Genomic DNA, 24,417 nt, shown 5'->3' on the forward strand with positions numbered 1-24,417 from the left:
TAACCTTGCGTCCAACAGCCAGTGAGGCTGAAGGGGAGGGGTGAAGTGGTATACAGGGAGAATGACACGCGCGGGAGATAAGGCGCGCTGCCTGCACGGGACGTAGCGCCGACGGGGCCGCGCGGTGTCTAACACCGCGCGCAAACACAGTCACAGCGGGACGTTAAAACTCAAATATAATTTTAAAATTTTAACCGCAATATAACTACAGGGTGTACCAGCGATCAGTTCACAATGTTAATAATACAAAATTTAAATCCAAAAAGTATATAATTTTTTATTTTAAATATATATATTATATTTTATTTTAGGTATGCCTACTTGACTTAGGTATGCCTATAGACCAAACCACGCTCTGCTACCAATTTGTAACGCCCCTCGTGCCCTTGATTTTTAGTGTTATAACACCTCTTAAAAGTCCTAGGAAACAGCTGAGCAACAAGCTACAAAATTCACATAAAATTCGAACATCACCAGAGGTGGCACGAGGCGGGGAACAAAACAATTTAGAAACTCCCTACAAACAATCCATTTGGGAGTCAGTGGATCGATAGAAATATACATATAGGTACTCAATTAAATAAAAACAACAAAATAAGTCATGTGATCTATAGGCTTCCTGGTTTATTTATATTAATATTCTTTTATGTGGTGCATAATCTTTCTTTAATTAGATTTTACCAGAAAATATCAAGGCAGATTAACCATCGATCAACAAATTAGCATTTTAACATCTTAGCAATCATTAATGAAGAAAACATGAACACAATTTATAGTGTTAGCGAGTCCGGACCGCGAATCTAGCGAAAATTTAACAAGGTTCTAGCCATAGTGAAATGTTTACAAAAATAGTTAGAATATATTGCCTTGGTTTTGAATCTTATGCAAAAAAAAATTACAATATCACCATGTCCAATAAGGGTTAATTCCTCTTAAGTCATAATTACTGAAGATATAACTTTACATAGTTCACAAAAACTTCTCCCCTGTACACCGGCACACCAAGATTAATGAAATTTTGTCGTTCAGAACTCACGACCAGGTAAAATTCGGCGGGAAGAGCAGAATAAATTTTGTTGGGGTTCACTGAATTGATTTTCAATCACGACCATTTGTGGAGGGGTGACTCTCGGATGACGGGGGTGTTTCTTCAATCGGTAGGTATCTCTTGCACCCTGCCTGCAACAAGGTCCAATATCGACAGAGATTAGACCAAGTAGCAGACAGACCATCAATCAGGCAAAAGCCCGCTAAAAGGGAGCGAATTGGGGGAAATATTGAATGAAAAAGACTCACCGAAGCAGGGTGATGACAGATGATTCCATTCATGTTGCGCGATCGCCAGTTAGGACGCGCATCGCGGAGATGTCGCGGAAGCACAAAGAAAAGAATTTAAAATAATTATACTAAAACGTAGCTATTCGGGTTGACTGACTAACTAACAGAAGACAAAGAAAAGTTTTAAGGAAAAATTCCCTCGGCCAAGACGATTACATCCTATAGCGCAGAAGAAGGCAGATCTGCACGCGATTTATTATTCAAGAAGCAGTTTGACAGAGACGCCGATGTAGTCAGCCCAACAGCCCGCGCATTAATCCATCATGGCGGCTAGAACATAAAAAAAAAAGATGCTGGGACCCGGTAGGCCGAAAAAGGGGGGGGGGGGAGATATGGCTCAGCGCCGAAAGGAGCCGAAGACGTCCGAGGCAAGGTAAAACGAAGGTCTGTTGCTTGGTAAAAACCTCTATAGCCGTCGAGCGCCGCGCGCTCTATGGAGGCGCAGTTGAACTAAGTTTAACTTCGACTCGCAAATCTCGCGCTAGGTGACTTGCAACCAGGATGGTGCTAAAGGGGTGGGGGACAAGTGGGCTCTCTGGCGGCCAAAGAAAAGAGAGAGGGAGAGACTTAAGGACACGGCCACTAGTGTGCGCCGAAAACCAGGGAAAGAGAACTAGGATAAAAAAGGTTTGATATGAGTGTACAGAAGTCTGACAAAAATTAAATAAGAATAAAAATGCAAAAAATTGAAAAATGAAAATTTGAGCCTAAAAATTAAAATCTGTGCCAATCATACCAATAAACGGCACAAGCTAGCAAATTTATAATCAATCATTTAGTTCCGCATCGGTGTGAAATGACTAATTCTTATCTCCAATCGGTTTATACTAGACAGAGTCCAACCAGAACCTTTACTGACATGGTTCTCCTCTTCTTGACAGAGTTTCTGGATACCGTTTTTAACAGTTTGCTTCACATCGTCAGAACTGTAAATTACTGCAGCCGATGTCTTGAATGCACACTTCTTCACTTTGTCATCGAACGTATATGGCTTTCCATATATACAGTCCAACCACAAGTTATATATAAAAGGTCCGTTTGTTGCTACATCATCAGTAAGCTGATTGATTATGTTCTGTCTGATATCATCAAGAAAATTACAAATGTCTTTCGACTCACCTAACGTATTTAGATAATAATAGTCTTTCAATGTTCCACGAAATGCAGACTACGCCAAGTAGAAGCCATTATCATTCACCTTTAGAGCACCGATCACAGTCTTAGGTTTATTTCCATGTCCAGATGCCATAACAATCGGTTGCTGCGCATCTGTTCTCTTGTTTGTACGCCTACGAGTCTCCAATCTAAAGCGAGGAGTCGAAATTTCTGCAGGTAGTTTAGTAGTAGGCGCACGGACTTCACCTTTACAGTTTTTCGCATGTCGACGCAAATTATCAATTCGAGTAAACCATTCATAACAATCATCACAGCGAAACTTCATGCGAGAAGGATTCTTCATGCATTTGCTCCGCTCATGTCTTCGTGCATCATGGGAAAATGCGAACGACGTATCACAGTAGCTGCAAGGATACCGCGGTGATGAAGACGAACCTTTCATACTCGATCCAGATACTGACGTTGCCGCCGACGTACCATTTCCAGGCATACTCTTATGCACATCAATCATTCGCTGTTGTATAGACACCTTTACTTTCTGCCGCGCAACAGGTCCTTTGCATGTCTCCAAGTGTTGCTGCAAATTAGCATTTCTTGTAAATTTCTTACGACATTTCTCACAGCCAAACATTTTTCGATAAAGGTTCTTGGCACATTCGCTCCTCTCGTGTCGTCGAGCATTGCTGTTGTTTGAGAAAATCTTGTCGCAGTAACAGCACTTATGTTCGTTGTTTGTTGTCGAATCACCATCCATTGAAGTCACCATAGAGGGCGAAACAGCGTTCGTCGAGGTTTCCTGTGCAGCCAGCACTACCGGCATTAAAGTCTCTTCTGCTGGTGGTATCATGTCTGATGAAGTCTCCTCCAGTGTTGTCGTCGCCGTTGCCAACGGGATCTGCTCCTTCTCCGTCGTAGCTGTCGTCAAGGTTCCCGTAGACGATGGTACAACCTCCATCGAGTTCGTCGTTAAAGTCGGTAAAGATGCCATCGAGTTCGCAAGAACTGGTAATTAATTACGTGACTAATGCACCAGAAGAAACAAACTAGGTGATCCGTACACCATCGTCGACAGTAACAAACTGAGCGACCTGCTGTCTAGGACTCACTTATATACATGCTCCGAATGGAATAATACGCTAGTCAAATCAAGATCAATTTATTATAATACTAGAGTCAAAACAACATTAAAAATAGAAGCACCATCAACAAAAAGGAAGCACATTCTGGAAGCACAATAAAAAGGCAGCACATTTGGAAGCACCATCAACGAAAAGGCAGCACATTTGGAAGCTTTTTATTGTGCTTCATAATGTGCTGCCTTTACGTTGTCGGTGCTTCCAAATGTGCTGCCATTTTATTGTGCTTCCAAATGTGCTGCCATTTTATTGTGCTTCCAAATGTGCTGCCTTTTCGTTGTCGGTGCTTCCAAATGTGCAAGAAATGCTAATTTGCAGCAACACTTGGAGACATGCAAAGGACCTGTTGCGCGGCAGAAAGTAAAGGTGTCTATACAACAGCGAATGATTGATGTGCATAAGAGTATGCCTGGAAATGGTACGTCGGCGGCAACGTCAGTATCTGGATCACCGGGTTCGAACCGAGGACTCCGAGCTCTGTGTCGTTAATGTATGTTTTTTAAATATTTTTTTTTATTAAAAATTGTATTAAATGAATTTTTTTTAAATTTAAATTGTTTTCATTAAAATCGTATAATAAATTTAAATATGGCGGGCGTAACGGAAATTGCAGCGGTGACGTCATAATCCATGATGACGTCAGAGGCTTATCTGAGGCTGTAGACATGGATGCTTAAGCCTACATATGGACATTTCTAGCTGCTGGTATGTTTAAGGAATAAAACGGGAAATTTTCCCTCGAAACGGGAATTTTTCCTTCGAAAACGGGAAATTTTTTCTTAAAACGGGAATTTTTGAGTCATTTTGAGTCATTTTTGAGGAATTTTGAGGAATTTTTGCCGCCGTGACGTCACAGTCCAATATGGCTGACCGACAATCACGATCCACGCGCCGGCGCCAGGCGCCGGAGGAACTATTATATACTACTAGTAACAAAATTGGTTTATATTTTAAAAACACTACTTTGTAGTGCTTGGACGGAAGAGAAAATTTATTTTACACGAATAAGTATGGTTTTCGCTATTGTAAAAAGTGATCATAATAATTGATTTATTTACACATGCAGGAAATTTCACATACAAATTATTAACTAATAATTCTACGAAGTGTATCTGATATGATATTTGTAAGAATCGCATTTTTCTTGGTATTGGAGAGATATCACTAACATCAGTTCTATGAGTAATTATTTACAGTCGAAAAATAAAAGGCAATATATTTTAATTAAATCAACAAATCATGTTGGAATAAAATTATTTTACACATATGAGTTATTTGGAATATTTCCCAAGAAAACATTTTAGTAATATTTAGGCCGTGGAAGTATTAAATAAAATCTTAACCTGTATTTTGCTGTGCTAAAGGGTGTGTGTCCCATACAAGGTCATTATTTCATATTTATGGGTACGTTCCACACGGTTAAACTTGCCGACGTTTGGAGTGGCTGAACTCTCGCGAAATGAGAATAATATTTTTTGCATAATTTTTGCATAAAAAGCTGGCAAATTTGCATTTTTAACGTTTTTGTGGACTATGGACAAGGAGGAGGAAGTGGTATATAAAACTGGAACTTTTTTAGTTCGAAGGCATTTTTACTGGCAACTAGGTGATATTATTTAATATATTTCTCAAAAAATTGTATTACTTATGCTAACCTTTTAAAATTTTCAGAAATATTGTGATTTTATAAAGTTAAATAAAATAAAATAAATATTTAAAATAAATTTGAAAAAAAAAAAAAAACTACCACGCAATTGCCACCAGCATTGATTTTAAATGCAAATATTTGATTTTTTTTTTTTTTAATTCCTTTTGGTTCTCCTTATCTATACTGCACAAAATTTTTAAAAGTTCAAAATTTCCAGCAAATAATGCACTACATTTTTCTTTTTTTAAGTTCAGCCACTAAACGTTAAATATAAAAAAAAAATACCGGGAATAGGACATACCCCCTTTAAGTTTAGATAACTCGGGTGGGCTGAATGGAAATTTCATAAATATACATAATGAAATGACGGTTTCAGTTTGATTTGAGTAACAAATTATTTATTAAAAATGATACATCAGATTGGTGACAGTGTGTAACTACAGGATAAAAAACACTTTTATTACAGCATTCCAAACCTCCAAGGATGACAGTTTTGACCAGACTCGCACCTTCAACGTGGATTCTCTTTTGCTATTAAGAAGATAAGGCCCCGCCATAATTGAATTGTTTCATCTTTTTGCTAGAATTCTAATTTTGAATATTCATCCCAATTTTATTTTGACATGTCAAGACATCAAAAATATCTCCCTGATCTTCTGTACTTGTTCCAACCACATATGTACTAAAAGGCTCTAGCCTGTAAGCGCCGCGAGAAAATAACTTATCGCTTCACTCGGGCGACCACAACTGTCGTGATAGCCACACCAGGTCGCAAGTGTCGACTTCAGCAAGTAGCTAAAGATAAGTCCTACGCCATGGCAACAAAATAAATATCTGTGTAGGCTTTATTTTGGGCAACAGCCGCCAGGAGATAATTTAGGAATATCCATCACACTGAACATTAGTGTTGTGTATGAAATATATAAAATAATTTTTAAAATTAATTTGTTTATTTTTGACGTGAATTCGATGAACGTCCTACTTGACGGCCGTGCGTCCACGCCAGAAAAATCGCGACATAAAATTGCGACACCATCCTTCACAACTACTGGCTCAACTGACTCCATATCAACAGAATCATCAGAGAGCATATCCACGTCCACTACCAAACAATGTTCTGTATTCCCCGTCGCTTCTCGCCAGGAGGACGGCTGAGGCTCGCTCGAGCGCCTCGTTCGGGGCTCTTGTGCTCCACGGGCTCATTTCTCTCGGCTACATTTTGCCTCATTCGAATCCTACAACACTTCTCTGCGTTTTAAAGTGCTTCGGCTTGGACGATTTCGCTTGTTTTCTTTCTTTTCTCCAAAAAAAATATTTTTGCTTGGGTATTTGGCGATTAATGGCTCCAAAACCAATGTTAATAACTGTATGGTTATTCCACTCAACTAGCACCACTCAGTGATCACTCACGAGCAACTAAAAGTTTTAATCACAAAAATCGGTCTATTACTTCCGCAGTTACAGCTCTCGCTGTCTTCACTTCGACGCACGTTACATCACTGCAATTGTTAACCGGGTGAGTCACACATAACGACCACAAGCAAAGTCTGCTCTAATAAGATTGTGGCGGTACATCGCGAAGACATCCACCGCGCTATGCCCACCATGCGGCTATCAGCACCGGCTGTCCCGTCGGTGTTTGTACACCCCTGGGCCAGAGGGCAGCGCGCACCCTCCAGGAGTCCCATTAGCCCGGATGCCAAAGGGATTATCACCCCTCCTCCGTGCGGGCTAGCAGGCTGGCGAGGAGGAAAGGAGAGACAGTTCGAGTCTGCCTCTTAGCACGAGTAGGCTGTTGTGCACTGTAGACACTTGTAAATTTCTTAGCGTACTCGACGGCGCAAATAAATAGTATGCAACAGTAAACCTATTGTTTATTCTAACATGGCCTACCTGCCCCTCCCGAATAATCAGTAGCCTCTCGGCTACAGTGGTGACCCCGACGTGATAGGGGCAAGGCCAGTATGAGTTCCGAAATAAGTGTCACGCGATATTCATGTTTTGCGTAATATAAGCGACCTGTCGCACCGCATGTAACGCGCGTAGCGCGTCGCCCGCAAGGCACATCGCTCGCGCCGTACGTCACCCGCGTGGCACGTCATCCGCGACGCATGTCATCCGCATCGCACATCATGCGCGCCGTAAGTCGTCCGCGCCGCGTGTCATCCGCGCCGCACATCACCCGCGCCGCATGTCGTCCGCGCCGCGTGTCATCCGCGCCGCACATCATCCGCGCCGCGTGTCATCCGCGCCGCACATCACCCGCGCCGCATGTCGTCCGCGCCGCGTGTCATCCGCGCCGCACATCATCCGCGCCGCGTGTCATCCGCGTCGCACATCAACCGCGCCGCTCGTCACCCGTACTGCCGCGGAAGTAGAGGAAATGAACGAGTTCTGTGACACTTCCAGCACATATTTCGGACTTCCGAGACTCGTTGTGACACGCACGTAGGAGTTATGTTGATGTTCGGCAACACAGTCCAGGCAGTTGCATCGTGCTCCAGCACATAATCGCACCTCCGTTTTTTTTAGTGAGTCATTATCACTCTATAACACTTCCGCAGTTATGGCTGAACCCCCATCATCAACCGTCTTTATCGAGCGTGTTGAGGTACGCATTCCACCATTCTGGGCTCCGGACCCGGAAATGTGGTTCGTTCAAGTGGAAAACCAGTTTGCCCTATCAGGTGTCAATTCCGACGAAACCAAGTTCAACTATGTGGCAGGTATTTGGACTGTAAATACGCGACCAAAGTGCGCGATATTTTTGTCCATCCCCCGACTGAGGACAAATATGGCCGACTCAAATCAGAACTTATAAAGAGGTTAAGTGCTTCACAGGAACGGAAAACGAAACAACTACTGGAACACGAGGAAGTCGGTGACCGACGGCCTTCGCAGTTTCTACGGCACCTCCGCAGTTTGGCAGGAACAGTAGTTCCAGATGACCTTCTCAAGTCATTGTGGCTGGGTCGTTTACCACCACCAACGCCAGCGATCTTGGCGACACAGACAAATTCTTTGTTGGACTCATTAGTCGAGCTTGCAGATGCCATCGCGGATAACACCCGAGACCACAGATGGCAGAAGCAGCCTCATTGGAATCCATGTTCGAGAAAATGTCAATCCTCATGACTGCCAAAATAGGAGAGATGGCCACAACACTGCGACAGGAGATCGCAGCGGTAGCATCACCTACTCGTCTTGGCCAGCACGACAGTCGCCGCGACCGCTCCCCATCTACATCACGCCAGCAACGCTCCCGCAGCAGGAGTTTGCAGGGGATCTGCTGGTAAAATCGTTGCTTTGGCGATGGAGCGCGAAAGTGTGTTCAGCCCTGCGAATACAGCTCGGGAAACATTCTGGGGACTCACTGATGGTGGCCAGTGATCCAACCCCGTCTTCAGGCAGCCGCCTCTTCATCTCGGACAAGGGCACAAAGGTACAGTTTTTGGTTGACACAGGTGCTGACATTTGTGTGTTTCCTTGTGCTAGACTGCCTGGAAGGCGACCCAAGTCTAATTATGTCTTGTTCGCAGCCAATGGCTCAAATATTTCGACTTATGGCTTCCTTACCCTAACTTTAAACTTAGGACTCAGGCATGATTTTGTCTGGCATTTTGTGGTGGCCGATGTTACCAAACTAATCATCGGTGCGGATTTCCTCCACCATTATGGCCTGTTGGTAGACATTCGGAATCAGTGCCTAGTAGACAGTACCACATCTCTTGCCTCTGTTTTCCACAAGGCTACAAGTGACATCAGTAGTGTCAGGACTCTGCCTCAATCATCTCACTACCTTGAACTCCTCCAGAAGTATGTATGTCTTACCCGCCCATATGGTACCCCACATCTTGTCCAACATTTTGCAATACACCATATACGCACTACAACTGGGCAGCAAACCACGTCGTTTAGCACCAGACAAACTCACGATTGCAAAGAGGGGGTTTGAATCAATGCTCAAACTTGGCACTGCTTGCCCTTCTGACAGCTCCTGGTCTTCACCTCTGCACATGGTACCCAAAAAAGGGGAGGAATGGAGGCCATGTGGGGACTATCGTTTGCTCAATGCAGGGACAATTCCAGACAGATATCCTATTCCCCACATACAAGACTTCTCTCACACTCTTTGCAGAAAAACAATCTTCTCAATATTGACCTTGTGAGGGCCTACAGCCAAATCTCAGTTGCACCAGCTGATATTCCAAAAACTGCCATTACAACTCCCTTTGGGCTTTATGAATTCCCATTCATGTCTTTCGGCCTTCGTAATGCTGCTCAGACTTTTCAGAGGTCCATAGACGAAGTTCTCAGTGGACTTGAATTTTGTGTGTCTTACCTTGATGATATCTTGGTAGCTTCCATAAATGAGGTAGAACATAGACAGCACCTCGAGGAACTCTTCCGACGCCTTGCTCAGTATGGACTACTTATTAACCCATCCAAGTGCATATTTGGCCAACCACAAGTGACATTCTTAGGACATAATATCTCAGCAGATGGTACCACACCCGTTCCAGAGAAGGTTGACGCTATACTCCACAACAGAAAACCAGTTACGGCGAAGCAGCTACGCCAGTTTACAGGAATGCTAAACTTCTACTGGCGCTTCATTCCCAAGGCTGCCCAGTTGCAGGCTCCCCTTTACGAACTTCTAAAGGGTGATGTGAAAGGCAAAGCCCTGTTAACATGGACACCCGACAGTGACAGTGCCTTTGAGAAGTGCGAAACTAGCCTTGCTGAAGTCACCCTGCTCGCCCATCCAAGTTCGTCCGCACCCTTAGCAATAATGGCAGATGCTTCAGATTTTGCAATGGGAGCAGTTCTCCAACAGCTTGTGCAAGGATCCTGGCAGCCATTAGCATTTTTCTCCAAGAAATTCAACCCTGCTCAGCAAAAATATGGTGCCTATGATCGGTAGCTACTAGCCATTTATTTAGGGATCCATCAATTTCGCCAAATGGTCGAAGGCAGACATTTCTCTGTTTTTACTGACCACAAGCCTCTCGTTTATGCCTTCCAGCAAAACCCCGACAAGTGCTCACCTCGGAGATCCTGACATCTAGATTTTATTAGCCAGTTCACCACAGACATTAGGCATATCACAGGGGCCCATAACAACATGGCAGATTCCCTGTCTAGAGTGGATGCTGTCGCTGCAACCCTCGATTACCAAGCCCTTGCGGCCTCACAGGCTGAGGATGAAGAGCTACAAAGGTTTCTACAACTAGATTCTGGCCTGCAGCTGCAGAAGATATGCTTACCAGATTCCCCAACAGAGATCTACTGCGATGTCTCCACACCAACAGCACGACCCTTCATCACAGCCCCATTTTGCCAGGATGCATTCAACTTGGTACACCAGCTGGCTCACCCAAGCATTAATGCATCTGTACGGTTGGTCACCCAAATATTTGTATGGCCCTCTGTCAAATCGGACTGTCGAAGATGGGCCCGTGCCTGTCAACGCTGCCAGCGCTCAAAAATTTCTCGCCATGTTTCTTCCCCTGTTGGCTCCTTCATTCCACCATCCTCCTACTTTGATCATATCCACATCGACATTGTGGGACCCTTGCCTGTCTCACAAGGCTACTGTTATTGTGTGACCATCATAGACCGATTCACCCACTGGCCAGAGGTAGTTCCAGTGGAGAACATTGAAGCTAATGCCATAGCCCGAGCATTTTATGCCAACTGGGTTGTACGCTTTGGAACTCCCCTACAAATCACTACCGACCAAGGGCGCCAGTTCGAGTCCTGCCTTTTCAGGGACCTCAGTAACCTGACGAGAATGACTCGCTTTTGGACCACTGCATTACATATTGCCTCCAATGGCATGGTGGAGCGAATGCACAGAGAGCTCAAGGCCGCCATACGTTGCCATATGACAGAGCACTGGGTGGACATCTTACCCACCATACTCTTAGGCATCAGAGCAGCATGGCGCGAGGATCTCTGTGCTTCTGCAGCAGATTTGGTATATGGCCAACCACTAAGCCTACCCGGCGAGTTTCTTGTCGCCCATCCTGATGCAGGACAACTGGAATGCCCGGGCCTTATCCAAGAGCTTCGGCAGCACTTTCGTGAACTCCAACCGGTTGGTGGCACAAGACACAATAAGCCGAGAACATTAATTTTCAAGGATCTTGCCACATCCTCTGAAGTCTTTGTTCGCTGTGATGGTCCAAAAGGGTGCTTGCAACCTCCGTATGAGGGGCCTTTCTCTGTTGTTAGTCGCTCAGGAAAAACTGCGACTATCCAAATGCATGGTAGGCAGGCTACTGTTTCCATCGATCGCCTCAAACCTGCATACACCATCCATGACATCGTTCCAGAGGACCACGACATACCACGTCCTGCTGCTGGGATGGCCGCTCCAACGAATCATCTGGATGTCAACATCGTGCCTCCTCAAACTGCAACACGTCGATCCGGCCGCCAAGTCCGCTTTCCTAACCGCCTCCAAGGTGGTTTCTCGTAATTTGTGCGCAAGTCACTGGCATGGGGGTACTATGGCGGTACATCGCGAAGACATCTACCGCGCTACGCCCACCATGCGGCTATCAGCACCGGCTTTCCCGTCGGTGTTTGTACACCCCTGGGCCAGAGGGCAGCGCGCACCCTCCAGGAGTCCCATTAGCCCGGATGCCAAAGGGATTATCACCCCTCCTCCGTGCGGGCTAGCAGGCTGGCGAGGAGGAAAGGAGAGACAGTTCGAGTCTGCCTCTTAGCACGAGTAGGCTGTTGTGCACTGTAGACACTTGTAAATTTCTTAGCGTACTCGACGGCGCAAATAAATAGTATGCAACAGTAAACCTATTGTTTATTCTAACATGGCCTACCTGCCCCTCCCGAATAATCAGTAGCCTCTCGGCTACAAAGATATATATGCTGCAGCTGTGTAGGTTTGAAGCTGAGTGGAGTCACTCACTGGTGACGCGGCACAGTGCAGGGCGGAGTGGGCCCGCAGGTGGTGCAGACGGCGGCGCGGGCCCTGGCGCGGTTCCGGGCGCTGGCGGGGGACGGGCGGCGCGCGCTCACGGTGTCGCTAGCCACCAGCGGCATGGAGCTGACTGACACGGTGCAGCTGCGCGCGCGCTCCGCAGCCCAGCACCTGCAGCTGCCCAGCCTGCCCACCAAGGTGTTCGTGTACGCCACGGGCGCCGGCTGCGCCACCATACAGGTGCGTCCCTCCTGAGTTCCCCTTGCCTCTCCCGTGGTTACACTAAGAAATACTCAGCATTATCTCCAGAAACGCATGTCATACATGCAAAATTAACCATAGCCACTTGTTGCACAAAGTTACAGTATCTTCCTTGTAGTGTTACAAACTATTAATTGTAAACTGGTTTGCGAAAGTTCAAATTTTTTCTTCTGTGTAACATTACGCACACAGGGGATGCTAAACAATAGTTTATAACATATGTTTCAGGAACAGTTAGGTTATTTCCAAGAACCAGATGATATCCAACTTTTAAAGGTTTTTGGTTCCAGTATTTTGGTTCCTTAGACTTTTCATCAATGTCAGTGCAGCTTTGAATATGGAGTTAACTCTGTAGTTTCGGAACAAAAATTTGAACAGATAAGGGTTGCTTCGTTTCATAAAATTTTTCAGATGTGTTTGCAATACATTTCTTTTAAATATGGTTTGCTATTATGCTGCCTGTGGCTGAAAAGAAGAAAATTGAATACCTGGCTGGGCGAATGAGGTCTCGAAGCGTAAAAGCTTTAAGGGCGACACTGGTTTGTGCATAACATGTCTCTTAGCCTAGATTTGCAACACACTAGACTGACATGCAGTTTTCTCGTCGACGATGTGCCTCTCAGGTAATGTTTTAAGTAACTTTGTAATTTTATTGTGGTACATTACCTTGCATGCCACTTCACAATTACACAGAAAAAATGTGTTATGCACCTTTACAGAAGATTTCTTTGGAAACCCGTTGTCAATAAATAGTTTACACTACTACAAGAAAGATATTGTAAATTGTACAACACATGGCCATGGTTATTTTTGCACATATGAAACATGTTTTTCGAGATAATATTGAGTAGTTCTTAAAAAAATTGGGGCATTATTTTATATTTTAACTGATTGTTCATTCAAGCATATTTTTTTTCAAACCATGGAAAATTATCGAATTATCAACGATTTATTTTTATTTTTTACATCATGCTTATTATGTATGCACTTAATACTGGAAAGCTATCGAGGGAACGAGATACTGGGACTACAGAAAGCATAAATGCCCGGATTATAATCCGACCCCAGTGTTACTGCGAACTTTTTTTTTGTAGTGATACAGTTGTTTTCATGTAAATGTACCAAATTTGCAAATATATCTGTAATTGCGCCCAAAAATTTTCGTTTCCATTTACAAAAAAAAACATAACGCAAACCACATATTTTGTAACTAAAATCATTCGTGAAATTTTTCATTCTGTCCCATTTCCTTGCCCGAAAATATCCTCAACCAAAACAAAGGAGTGAAGCTATTGAGACACGCTGGTGGAATGTTTGGACTGGGTTGTTTGCGAGACTAGTGATGTTCTGCAGGGCCAGGTGCGGTACTCCACGTACGCCCCGGCCAGGCACTCGCCGCTGCTGGAGCTGTGGGCGGGCGTGGAGGACGAGGTGGTGTTCGGACACGACTTGCTCGAGCAGGTCGAGGGCCGGCTGCCGCTGCTTAAGCTCAAGACCTGTTTCAGGTGGGTCTCAGTCCTGGTTGCCGAGACTGGACCCATTCGCTAGATAGTAGCTCTCATAGTGGAGTATGGCCATGAAACCCTGGTTTCCAAGACTGAGAGCAGTGTTGGGCCCATTCGCTAGATAGTAGCTCTCATAGTAGAGTATGGCCATAAAACCCCGGTTGCCAAGACTGAGAGTAGTGTTGGGCCCATTCGCTAGATAGTAGCGCTCATAGTAGAGTATGGCCATAAAACCCCGGTTGCCAAGACTGAGAGTAGTGTTGGGCCCATTCGCTAGATAGTAGCGCTCATAGTAGAGTATGGCCATAAAACCCCGGTTGCCAAGACTGAGAGTAGTGTTGGGCCCATTCGCTAGATAGTAGCGCTCATAGTAGAGTATGGCCATAAAACCCCGGTTGCCAAGACTGAGAGTAGTGTTGGGCCCATTCGCTAGATAGTAGCGCTCATAGTAGAGTATGGCCATAAAAGAATGTCCCAGTTATAAATTTCAATTGTATCAACTGTAAGCATTGTATAGCGTTTGTTCAAGTTTGCAATTAAAGAGTATCTCGAACAGTTTTAGATAAAGCGTATGCGCGAGTACTGCTTTGTTGTTTTCTCGCTTGCAGCGCTACCTACGCAAAAAGGGCGACTCCTGAGCGTAAAGCTTTTTGTGTTCTGCAATTCGCTAGGAGTGAATCTGTAATTTCAGTTCAACGTGCGTTTAGTTTAAAGCTTAATTGAGACCCCCCCCCCCCCCCATGTGGCCAAGACACCCGCCGATGGTGCAGACGATTGGAAACGACCGGATGTGTTTGTAAAGGGAAGAGCACGGGACGACCAAACGTATCTGTTCCAGATGTTGTCCGTATTAGAGCATCTTATCAGCGTAGTCCTAAGAAATATGTTCTGAAAGCAAGTCTTGAACTTCAGTTGCTAAAGAAAACCGTTTGAAGAGACTGTTGCTTCCATTAGTCTGTGGGAAGAACTGGACTTTAAGTTGGATGTGTGCCGTATCACTAAAATTGCACACATTGAACCTTTGTAAGAAAAATTAGGCAAGTTTACCTTCAATTTGATGTATGATTTTTTTTATAAATAGCCTAAATTAAACGATTATAATATACCATTTAAACTGGGACATACTTTTATGGACATTCTTTATATTACCACCGTAGCTTCACTTACTGTGAGAAGTAATGCTCCGACTATTTTCACGCAAACAAACAAGTGAAAATTATTTCACATTTTTTTGGTGGCCAATTTTATTGTGGTGTGACACCAGAAATACTGCATCTAGACTAATATATATATACATATATACTTTTTATTACAAAACAGTATTAAGTGTTTTTTTAATTTCAATTATCTTCTACTAAGTAATTAATCGTCTAGTAATTAAGGGGGATTAGGTGTCGCCATCCTGCCATCACCAAACATTTTGATACCACTTTTAATTAATCTTCCGTGGTAATTTTTTTGGGTCAATATGGAATAGAACTTAGCTTTGGGTACATTTTTAAGTCAACACTTGTGAGTGTGATTATCATGACAGTTGTAGTCGCCCGCGTGAACAATATGTTATTTCCTCTTATCGATTACAGATTAAACCCTGTTAGTAAATGCGTGTTGGCAACAAGGTATAGAAGGTCTGGGAGATATTATTTATTGCCTTGACATGCCAAAAATTGGGATAAATAGTTCAAAATTAAAATTATAACAAAAAAAATGGAACAAACTTAAAATGGCGGAGCTTAATTTCCCTTAAACTAACATTACAAAACTAACACTTTGGATTTGAACCTTCCACCCGAGATTTTTTTTGTGCTAGTAGTAATGGGCCCACCCAACAGATAGCGTCACATGTCATGCAACACGTAATTTCAGTTCCTACTGTAAGAGTCGCACTTCTATGTCTCCCTTCTGGTTCTATGGTTACTTTAACGTCTCACTCTGGAGCTGGGAGGCACAACTGTAGCCAGGCACGTAGCCAGAGGGAGTTCTGTGCGATCCGGGCCCTCCCTTCGAAGTTAAAAAATATATACAAGTGAAGACAGAATGAGAAAAACATAGCATATTATCTACTCATAGATACTTAGTAAGCTACAATAATATATTTCATTTCCTCTATGGCCCGACATGCCTCACACACACATAAGCGGCAGGAAATTTCTTACAAGTAGTCCATATTTAATTCCGGTTTGCACACATATTACTGTAAGCATATCTTTCATACAAAACTTTACATGCATGTTTCATGTATTAAATAACATAAGTTAAAGTGTATTTGTGACTTTTTTTTTTAGAAATCATTTTTGGCTTAAAAACAATGTATTAAAAACAATTAAATAAAAATCCAAAATATGAGCAATTCAGTTTCTTCAATAAAAATCATTGTTTTAATTTGCAGTTGTAAAGGTTGGAGTTCTAAAAGATTGCTATTCCTTGAGATTTTATTTAAGTGAAGCAGTAAATTTTCTTTTTCAAAATTTAATTATAGAGAAATATCATAAAAACACTGGGTAGGCTTTATTTTGGACTACAACCGCCAGGAGATGTTTAATGAATTTCCATCACGCTGAGCATTAATGTTGTGTATTAAATAGATAAAATAATTTAAAATTTTTATGTTGCTTTATTTTTTGATGTGAATTCGATGAACGTCATACTTTACGGTCGGACGGCCACGCCAGGAATGTTGCGACACAAAAAATTGCGACACCGTCCTTCACAACCACTGGCTCAACTGACTCCATATGAACATCAGAATCATCAGAGAGCATATCCACATTCATTACCAAACAATGTTCTGTATTCCCCGTCGCTTCTCGCCAGGAGGACGGCTGAGGCTCGCTCGAGCGCCTCGTTCGGGGCTCTTGTGCTCCACGGGCTCATTTCTCTCGGCTACGACACTTCTCTGCATTTTTAATGCCTCTGCTCGAGCGATTTTGCTTTTTCTTCCTTTTCTCAAACATAACCTGTTTTCGTTTAGGCATTTTGCGATTGATGGCTACAAAATCAAAGTTAGTAACTTTATAGTTATTCCACTTAACTAGCACCACTCAGTGCTCACTCAGGAGCAACTTAAAGTTCAAACCACGCAAATCGGTCTGTCACTTTCGGAGTTACAGTTATCACTTACTTCAATTTGATGCTCCCTACCAACGTTCATTACGTCATCACTGCAAATGTTAACTGGGTGAGTCATACGTATTGACCACAAGCAAAGTCTGCTCTACTAAGATATATTTACTTCAACTCTGTAGATTTCATAGTTTACGAGTTGTAAGTTGTGTCGAATCCTCGGCTGAAGTTTCCTGTCGTAAATTCATGTCGAAAGATCACACACCTCCTTGAGGGCTGCGGGCCTGCTGAGGCGCGGTGCACAGGAGCGAGTGTGCGCAGGTGGAAGGGCTCGGAGCCCTCCGGCGTGCTGAGGCTGGAGGTGACGCTGTTCTCCGGCTTCCACCTGGAGAGCGTCAGTCCGGCCGTGCTGGACAGCTCGGGCAAGATCACGTCCGTGCATCACGGAGCGCTGCAGGACAGGATATGGTTCGTGCTGGCGAACGTGAGTATGCCCTTGCGGCCGGAGGTAGCTTAGCCTCGTCCACTGGCAAAACTACTTAGTGCCAAGCCAAGCCAGAGGGAAATGATTAATAATATCACTGGAGTGAAAATATTCAAGGGTGAATGACTTTATAGCAGAGTGAAAAGAACTTTAAGCAAAAAGATTCTCTGACAAGCAAATTGACGTGGTGACATTTTCGGCCAATATAATTCTGGCAGAATAATGTTACAACAAAAGCCAATAACATTATTATGATTTAACTACAGTATTTATAATAAGGGTAATTGACTTAAAGAAAAATCTTGAAATCAAACTATATTTATGGTTGAAACACACCATAGCCTAATAAAATTACTTGATCTGTACAAGCAGTGCTGCCCCTAGATATGTGAGGTTCTTTAATCTTTGAAGTAGCTTGGCTTCTGGGTTGTAGCCGCGGCCTTGGCGAATAATTCACTGACATTTCGGTCGACATTGCAGTCGCCATCATCGGTGGAGCAGTTACCTTCTAACTGCTACCTACTAACTGCTATCTACTAACTGCTACCTACTAACTGTAGTTACCTACTAACTGCCAATATACTTCAGACAATGGCCGTGAAAGCCTGAGAACACTATTTAAACTTTTTTTTGCTGAAACCTGCATTCAATAAAAGAAGTCCATTTATAGTTTGTTGATAAATCTGTTATCTGATACGTAAAACTGACTGTGTAAAAAGTATTTATATCTGGTGGTGAAAAGTGACACTACAATATAATTATTTGGTGGGCTGTTGGTAAAGCCCTACCAAAGGAACTAGGTCCTTTGACATGTGTTTGTGAAACCACAAACCAGGCACAGCTATATTAGTGGTCAATGTTATCGTGAAACTGGTTCCAAGCAGATGTGTGTTTGACTGTGATGGCGAGACGGGCTGCGCTGGTGAGGCTGGTATAGACGTGGGTTGGCAGGCGCGACTCCAGGGCTGACAACTGCTAGCGTCACGCGACTGTCGGGGTTTCATCTTCACTTCCCTGTTTTGGTATTGTTTTCTTCAAAAAACTGTTTATTAAAGGACACAGAAAAAATTAATGTGCTATTAACATGTAACATTTAAACCGGAAATCAACACCTATTTCAATTCATAATATCGTAAAATAAATCTTTAAAATAATCTATTGCCTCCTACAATGACGCGATTTTACCATAATTTGATCGTAAGAATTCATCAAACTAACCAGATGTTAATTTATTAGTAAAGAAAATCAAAATTTTTCATAATGAATCAGCAAAACCATCTTTGAAATTGAAGTCTTGGATTTGCTTAAAGACGTTTTTTTGAAACAGTTTATTCTTTAATTTTTTCCGGGAAGGATTTGGGGACTATTGCATACTTAACTTAGACTACTTACAACTAATTATACATCAAATCGAAGGTAAACTAAACTAGATTTTCTTTAAAATGTTACAAATGTTCAGTATGTGTGCAAATCATTAGGTAGCGGCAGAACATAAGACACGACATTTTATAAACATCCAAAGGTAAAAGAAAAAAAGATCGCATATATCAGGTGAACGTGGAGGCCAGCCCGGGAGGGGGGGGGGGTTGGGGGAGGGATTTGTTGTCTCGGCCATTACAATCAATCCAGTGGTCAGTGGCTTGGGTGTGTTCAATCACTCTGGCTGCAGAGAGATTCCAACGGGGCAGGGGCTCCATCCTGTTGCCTAGTAAAGTCGGCAGGTTCGCCCTGAGCCATGCAGTGTGGATGCTAGTGAGTGGGGAGTGTGCTACCCCGCAGGTGAGTGGGGAGTGTGCTGCCCCGCAGGTGAGTGGGGAGTGTGATGCCCCGCAGGTGAGCGGCTCGTGCGCCGTGTGCCTGCGCTACAGCGCGCGCGGGGGGTTCGCCGTGGCCTCGCTGCGGCCCGCCTTCGCGCGCGTGCACCCGGCCGGCCGCCCGCACCTGGGCGCCGCCGCCTTCTTCCACACGCGCCGCGCCAGCCCGCTGCTCGCCGGCGTCACCGACGACGACGTCATCACGTGGTTCGGCGGTGCGTCACACACACTCCCACCTTCCCACTATATTAGACTGCTGTATCAAGGGCTAAGGGAGCATCCGACTTGCTGGTCAGCTGAGTGGGGTAGGGGGCCGGAGCTGGGATGGGTAGCCTCAGCCTCCGTGTATAGCCAAAAGCTCTAACGCCCTTCCCGGTTGCGTATGCGGCGTATCCGCATCCATGCCCATGGGGGCCCCAGCCTGGACGTCCTTATAGTATATGAAGGCTGGGTTATCAAAAATGGAGGAGAGATCCTCATAACTTGTATCAACGGAGTGGCGTATTGAGTACAATTATTGCAAACTATTACACTTTTGACAATCTTGAATTATCTTGGTGGCAATGAAATAAGCACGTTTGCAATGTGACATGTGCACTTGCGTCTTCTTGTCAATATTGAAACGGCATTTGTGATTTTCAACACACATACTTTGCGGCAATACAGATTTTTTTTTTTTAATTTTGAAACAAAAGTTAAAGCACTTTAACGTACTGTTTTGGTTGTTCCGTATTGGAAAATATATATTCTGAAACATTTATAGTGAATATTCCCAGCAATTAACGACCAAAAAAAAAAAAAAAAAAACAACAACTAAGTAGCCAACATTTTCTTTCTAAAAGTTTACGACTTTTTTTTTTTTGTTTGTTAGGCTGCCGATAAATACCGCACAGTTCGCTAATTTCCAAAGAAATGGTGATAGCATGGAGTCGCGACTGGTCGCGCTCCCGGCTGGAAGCACTCAGCCGGCGGTGCCTCGCCTCGCTACCTCCAGCCGAGGGCAGGCCCGAGCGAGGCTTCGACCAGGCCAATCAACTGAAGCTCTTTTTCATGTTCCAGTTGGCTCCGCCAGGAAATGTTCCGTTCGGTTTATTTGAAGCTTCGGCTATGATGCAAAACTTCGCGTCTAATGTGAAGTTTAGGATTTGTTGCAAAGCTTTAAAACATTGGAAGTTTAATATTTTCGTCTCATTAAAATATTTAGTTTGTTTCTGTGTTGCATATGTTTTGTTTGAATAAATTTAGTTACTTCAAAAATTAGAAGGAATTACGTTGGATTGTATTAATTCTTCATATTTATGTTATGCATTATTTTTCTATACTTTTATTGAATGATGTTATATATTTACTTGGCCCATTTAGTTATTAACTTAATAAGTTCAGACATTATAAAAGATTAACGATTATTTTTGACTTCAATCCTGTATTTTATAATATAAGTGTAATACCGCTTTGCCGAGAATAATATTCGTAATTAGATTCGTCCTCGGGCATATTTTAAACATTCTATTTGATATTCGCATCGCATCAATAAACTAGTGTTCGCGCAGGCCTAGCGGGGACCATGTCGCTCCAGCTGTGGCAGGTCCAGTCCCTGACTTCCCACGAGCGGGAAACCTCGTGGAAGCTCCATGAGCCAGCGGGGTGCCTCGGGAGTTCCCGTCTCCCCTGGCCCGTTCATTCCACCGATGCTTCAGTCTCTACTCTTCGCGGACCACTGTCTCCAGTGGCCCACGTGCAGGCGAGATCTTCCAACGCCTTTACCGCAGTATGCGAAGACTTTGCTCGACGTGAATTTTGCAAACGACTTCACAAACCAACTTGACTTCTATAGCGGTTCATAGTTATCAGATGCCCGAAACTAATAAAACATCAGCCACCAATTCCAGCCCACTTTACAAGATCATATTTTACAAAGCTGCGTTACTGGAAATTAATTATTTTATACGACATATTTTGATAGGTAAATAAAAATTCATTAGAACAAACATGCTAAGATAACTACTAAAAAAATGGGTTAAATGTCATAGTAGTATATAAAAGGGGCCCCTGGGACACGGGTCCTGGGTGTGGAGCCAGTGGAGCCGACCTCCATCTTGGATTCTGACATCACAGCGGCCATCTTGGACTCAAAATTCCTCAAAATTCCTCAAAAATGACTCCAAATGACTCAAAAGTTACCGTTTTGAGGAAACATTTCTTGTTTTCTTTCTCAAAAATTCAAAAATTAGGATTTCGAAAAACCTCAAAAGTCTTTTGCCTTATAAAGAACACAAATTCCTAAAAGAGGCTTAAGCATCCATGTCTACAGCCTCCGATAAGCCTATTTTCGGATTAGGACGTCACCGTAGCAATTTCCGTCAGTCCGCCATCTTGAAAATCTTTATTTATTATCCGATTTTATTGAAAAAAAATTTAAAATTTATAAAAATATTTTATTAATAAAATTTTAGTAAAACATATTTTTAAAAATGTATACATTTACGGCATCGAGCTCGGAGTCCTCGGTTCGAACCCGGTGAGAGACAAAAAAATTGCGAAAGGCTCTTTCCTCAATGGTGACTGCTGGCAGACTGACTCCACCCACCACTTATGTCAAAGTATATATATCGTCACCTAGTATGACGTCATGTCCGCCATCTTGTAAATCCGTAATTTTTATGTTAGAAATTCGGGACAAATTCCAAGATTCATCAAAAAGTTACTTATTAGAATACTTAAACAAGTCTGATGGTACTGTACTCTATAATATGAGTACACACAAGATTGAGTCCTCCAGCAGACGAAAAAAAGATGGTGGCAATGACCTCTAGCAGGTGGTAGGTCCTGGTAGCATGTACTGAACACAAAATGTCGGATAAATGATGGTCGGCAAGGTCAAATTCAAATTTCAAGGTCAAGGTCAAATTACAAGGTAAAGGTCAAAGTTCAAGGTAAAGGTCAAAGTTCAAGTTCAATGTCTAATTTCTAGGTCAAGATCAAATTTCTAGGTCAAGGTCAAGTTCAAGGTCAAAGTGAAAGTTGAAGGTCAATATCAAAGTTGAAGGTCAAGGTCAATGTTCAATGCCAACAGTTGAGGACAAAGGTATGGTGAACAGACAATTATAGTAACATGGTGTCAGCACACTATAGCAGACGAAAACAAGATTGCGGTCTCCAGCAGATGAAAACAAGATGGTGGACATGACATCATACCAGCTACGATATTTATATACCTTGGTATTGGTGGTGGTAGGTCAGTCTGTATGTGGCTTCTGTGGAGGAAGGATATGTGTTTTTTTTCTTGCTCTTAGCAGTTTTATACCAAGGACAGGAATCGATCTAATCAAACAGTATTCTAATAAGTAATTTTTTTGATGAATTTTGGAATTTTTCCTGAATTTCTAGCATTACATTTACGGATTATCAAGATGGCTGCCGTTACGAAAAATGCAACGGTGTTTTTAAAAATTTTTATTATTTACTTAGATTGATTAATTTTTTTAAGGATTTTTTAAATTTTTCCCGATTTTCTAACAGAAAAATTACGGATTTACAAGATGGCGGACATGACGTCATACTAGGTGACGATATATATACTTTGACATAAGTGGTGGGGGGAGTCAGTCTGCCAGCAGCCACCATTGAGGAAGAAGCCTGTCGCCATTTTTTTTTCATTTTTTCCGAGCTCCATGCCGTAAATGTATATTTTTTTTAAAAATATTTTTGTTAAAATTTTATTAATTAAATATTTTTATAAATTTTAATTTTTTTTTCAATAAAATCGGATAATAAATAAAGATTTTCAAGATGGCGGACATAACGTAAATTGCAACGGTGACGTCATAATCCTAAAAGAGGCTTATCGGAGGCTGTAGACATGGATGCTTAAGCCTCTTTTAGGAATTTGTGTTCTTTCTAAGGCAAAAGACTTTTAAAGTTTTTCGAAATCCTAATTTTTGAATTTTTGAGGAAGAAAACGAGAATTTTTTTCTCAAAACGGTAATTTTTGAGTAATTTTGAGTAATTTTTGAGGAATTTTGAGAAATTTTGAGTCCAAGATGGCCACCGTGACGTCACAATCCAAGATGGTGGTTGGATACACTGGCTCCACACCCAGGACCCGTGTCCCAGGGGCCCCTTTTATATACTTACTACTTGTCATCCTGCTAGAAATTCACAGAGAATAAGTAGGTACATATTACAATTCGAAAACAAATGTCATGAATTGAAACGTGATCGTTGTGAATGTGGAGGTGTGTGTGTGTGTTGCAGGCGAGCCCCAGCTGAGCTCCAACTTCTCGAGCGTGTGCGAGTGCGGGCGGGTGTGCCCGGCCGGCCAGGGCGAGGAGACGGCCGCGCGCCGCCAGAAGGCGCAGGAGGGGGCGGGCGACGGGAGCGGCGTCGAGGCGCGCCGGGTCTCGAGCAACACCAGCGACTCGAGCAACACCAGCGACTCGAGCAACACCAGCGACTCGAGCAACACCAGCGACTCGGCGAAGGCGGGCCTGAAGCTCGACAAGACGAGCGAGCTGCTGCGGCCCGCCGAGCACAACGAGGTGCAGCAGAAGGGTCCTCGCACCGTCAACAGGGACAAGGCGGCGGCGGCGCCCCCAGCCGGCAGGAGCGAGAAGCTGATGGTGCTCGACAAGCACGCCCTGTGGGGGATGCTGGGCGCCGGCAAGAACAACAGCAGCCGCTGAGAACTACACGAACCATCTCCAGCAGTTGACTTCTTCTCGGATGCCGGGCGGAGGCCTCGTTCGTCAGTGTTGACGTGGGGGCGCTTGGCGATCTGTCAGGCCTTGTTGCAGGCACCTCCGAGGGCGATCACCCACGTCCAGCATCTTCTTGGCTTCATGCCAGTTGCTGATCGCTCTTGAAGGTAGAATGCAGCGAGTAATGCTGAAACAGTGGCCACTCCGTTATTTACTTGGACGTGGGCTCAAGCCAGCAGCCAAGATTAAGTAAGTGAAACCGGCTACGAAAGCCTAGACAATCGAGATCTTCTGTTATTTGAAATAATCATTTTTGAAACTTTTCTTAGTTGAAATCCCATCTGGTGGCCGTTTTCTTAAGTTTACAGTTATGTTTTAATTCAGAATCTTACAATTCGCCATGTTTTTT

The 24,417-nt window shown here is 43.5% G+C and overlaps 1 protein-coding gene across 1 annotated transcript in view; it reads left to right on the forward strand.

Moving 5' to 3' along the window:
- LOC134527568 (C3 and PZP-like alpha-2-macroglobulin domain-containing protein 8) overlaps positions 1-23,993 on the forward strand; it is a 148,675-nt gene extending 124,682 nt beyond the window's left edge. Inside the window, exons 28-32 of the mRNA XM_063360357.1 lie at positions 12,212-12,424; positions 13,799-13,950; positions 17,335-17,497; positions 19,331-19,526; positions 23,566-23,993. Coding sequence (XP_063216427.1) covers positions 12,212-12,424; positions 13,799-13,950; positions 17,335-17,497; positions 19,331-19,526; positions 23,566-23,993 — 1,152 coding nt within the window. The remainder of the gene's footprint in view (positions 1-12,211; positions 12,425-13,798; positions 13,951-17,334; positions 17,498-19,330; positions 19,527-23,565) is intronic.
- Positions 23,994-24,417: the final 424 nt, after the last annotated feature.

Source organism: Bacillus rossius, chromosome 1 (genome assembly GCF_032445375.1).
Source record: "Bacillus rossius redtenbacheri isolate Brsri chromosome 1, Brsri_v3, whole genome shotgun sequence".
In the NCBI taxonomy this organism is placed as follows: Eukaryota; Metazoa; Arthropoda; class Insecta; order Phasmatodea; family Bacillidae; genus Bacillus; species Bacillus rossius.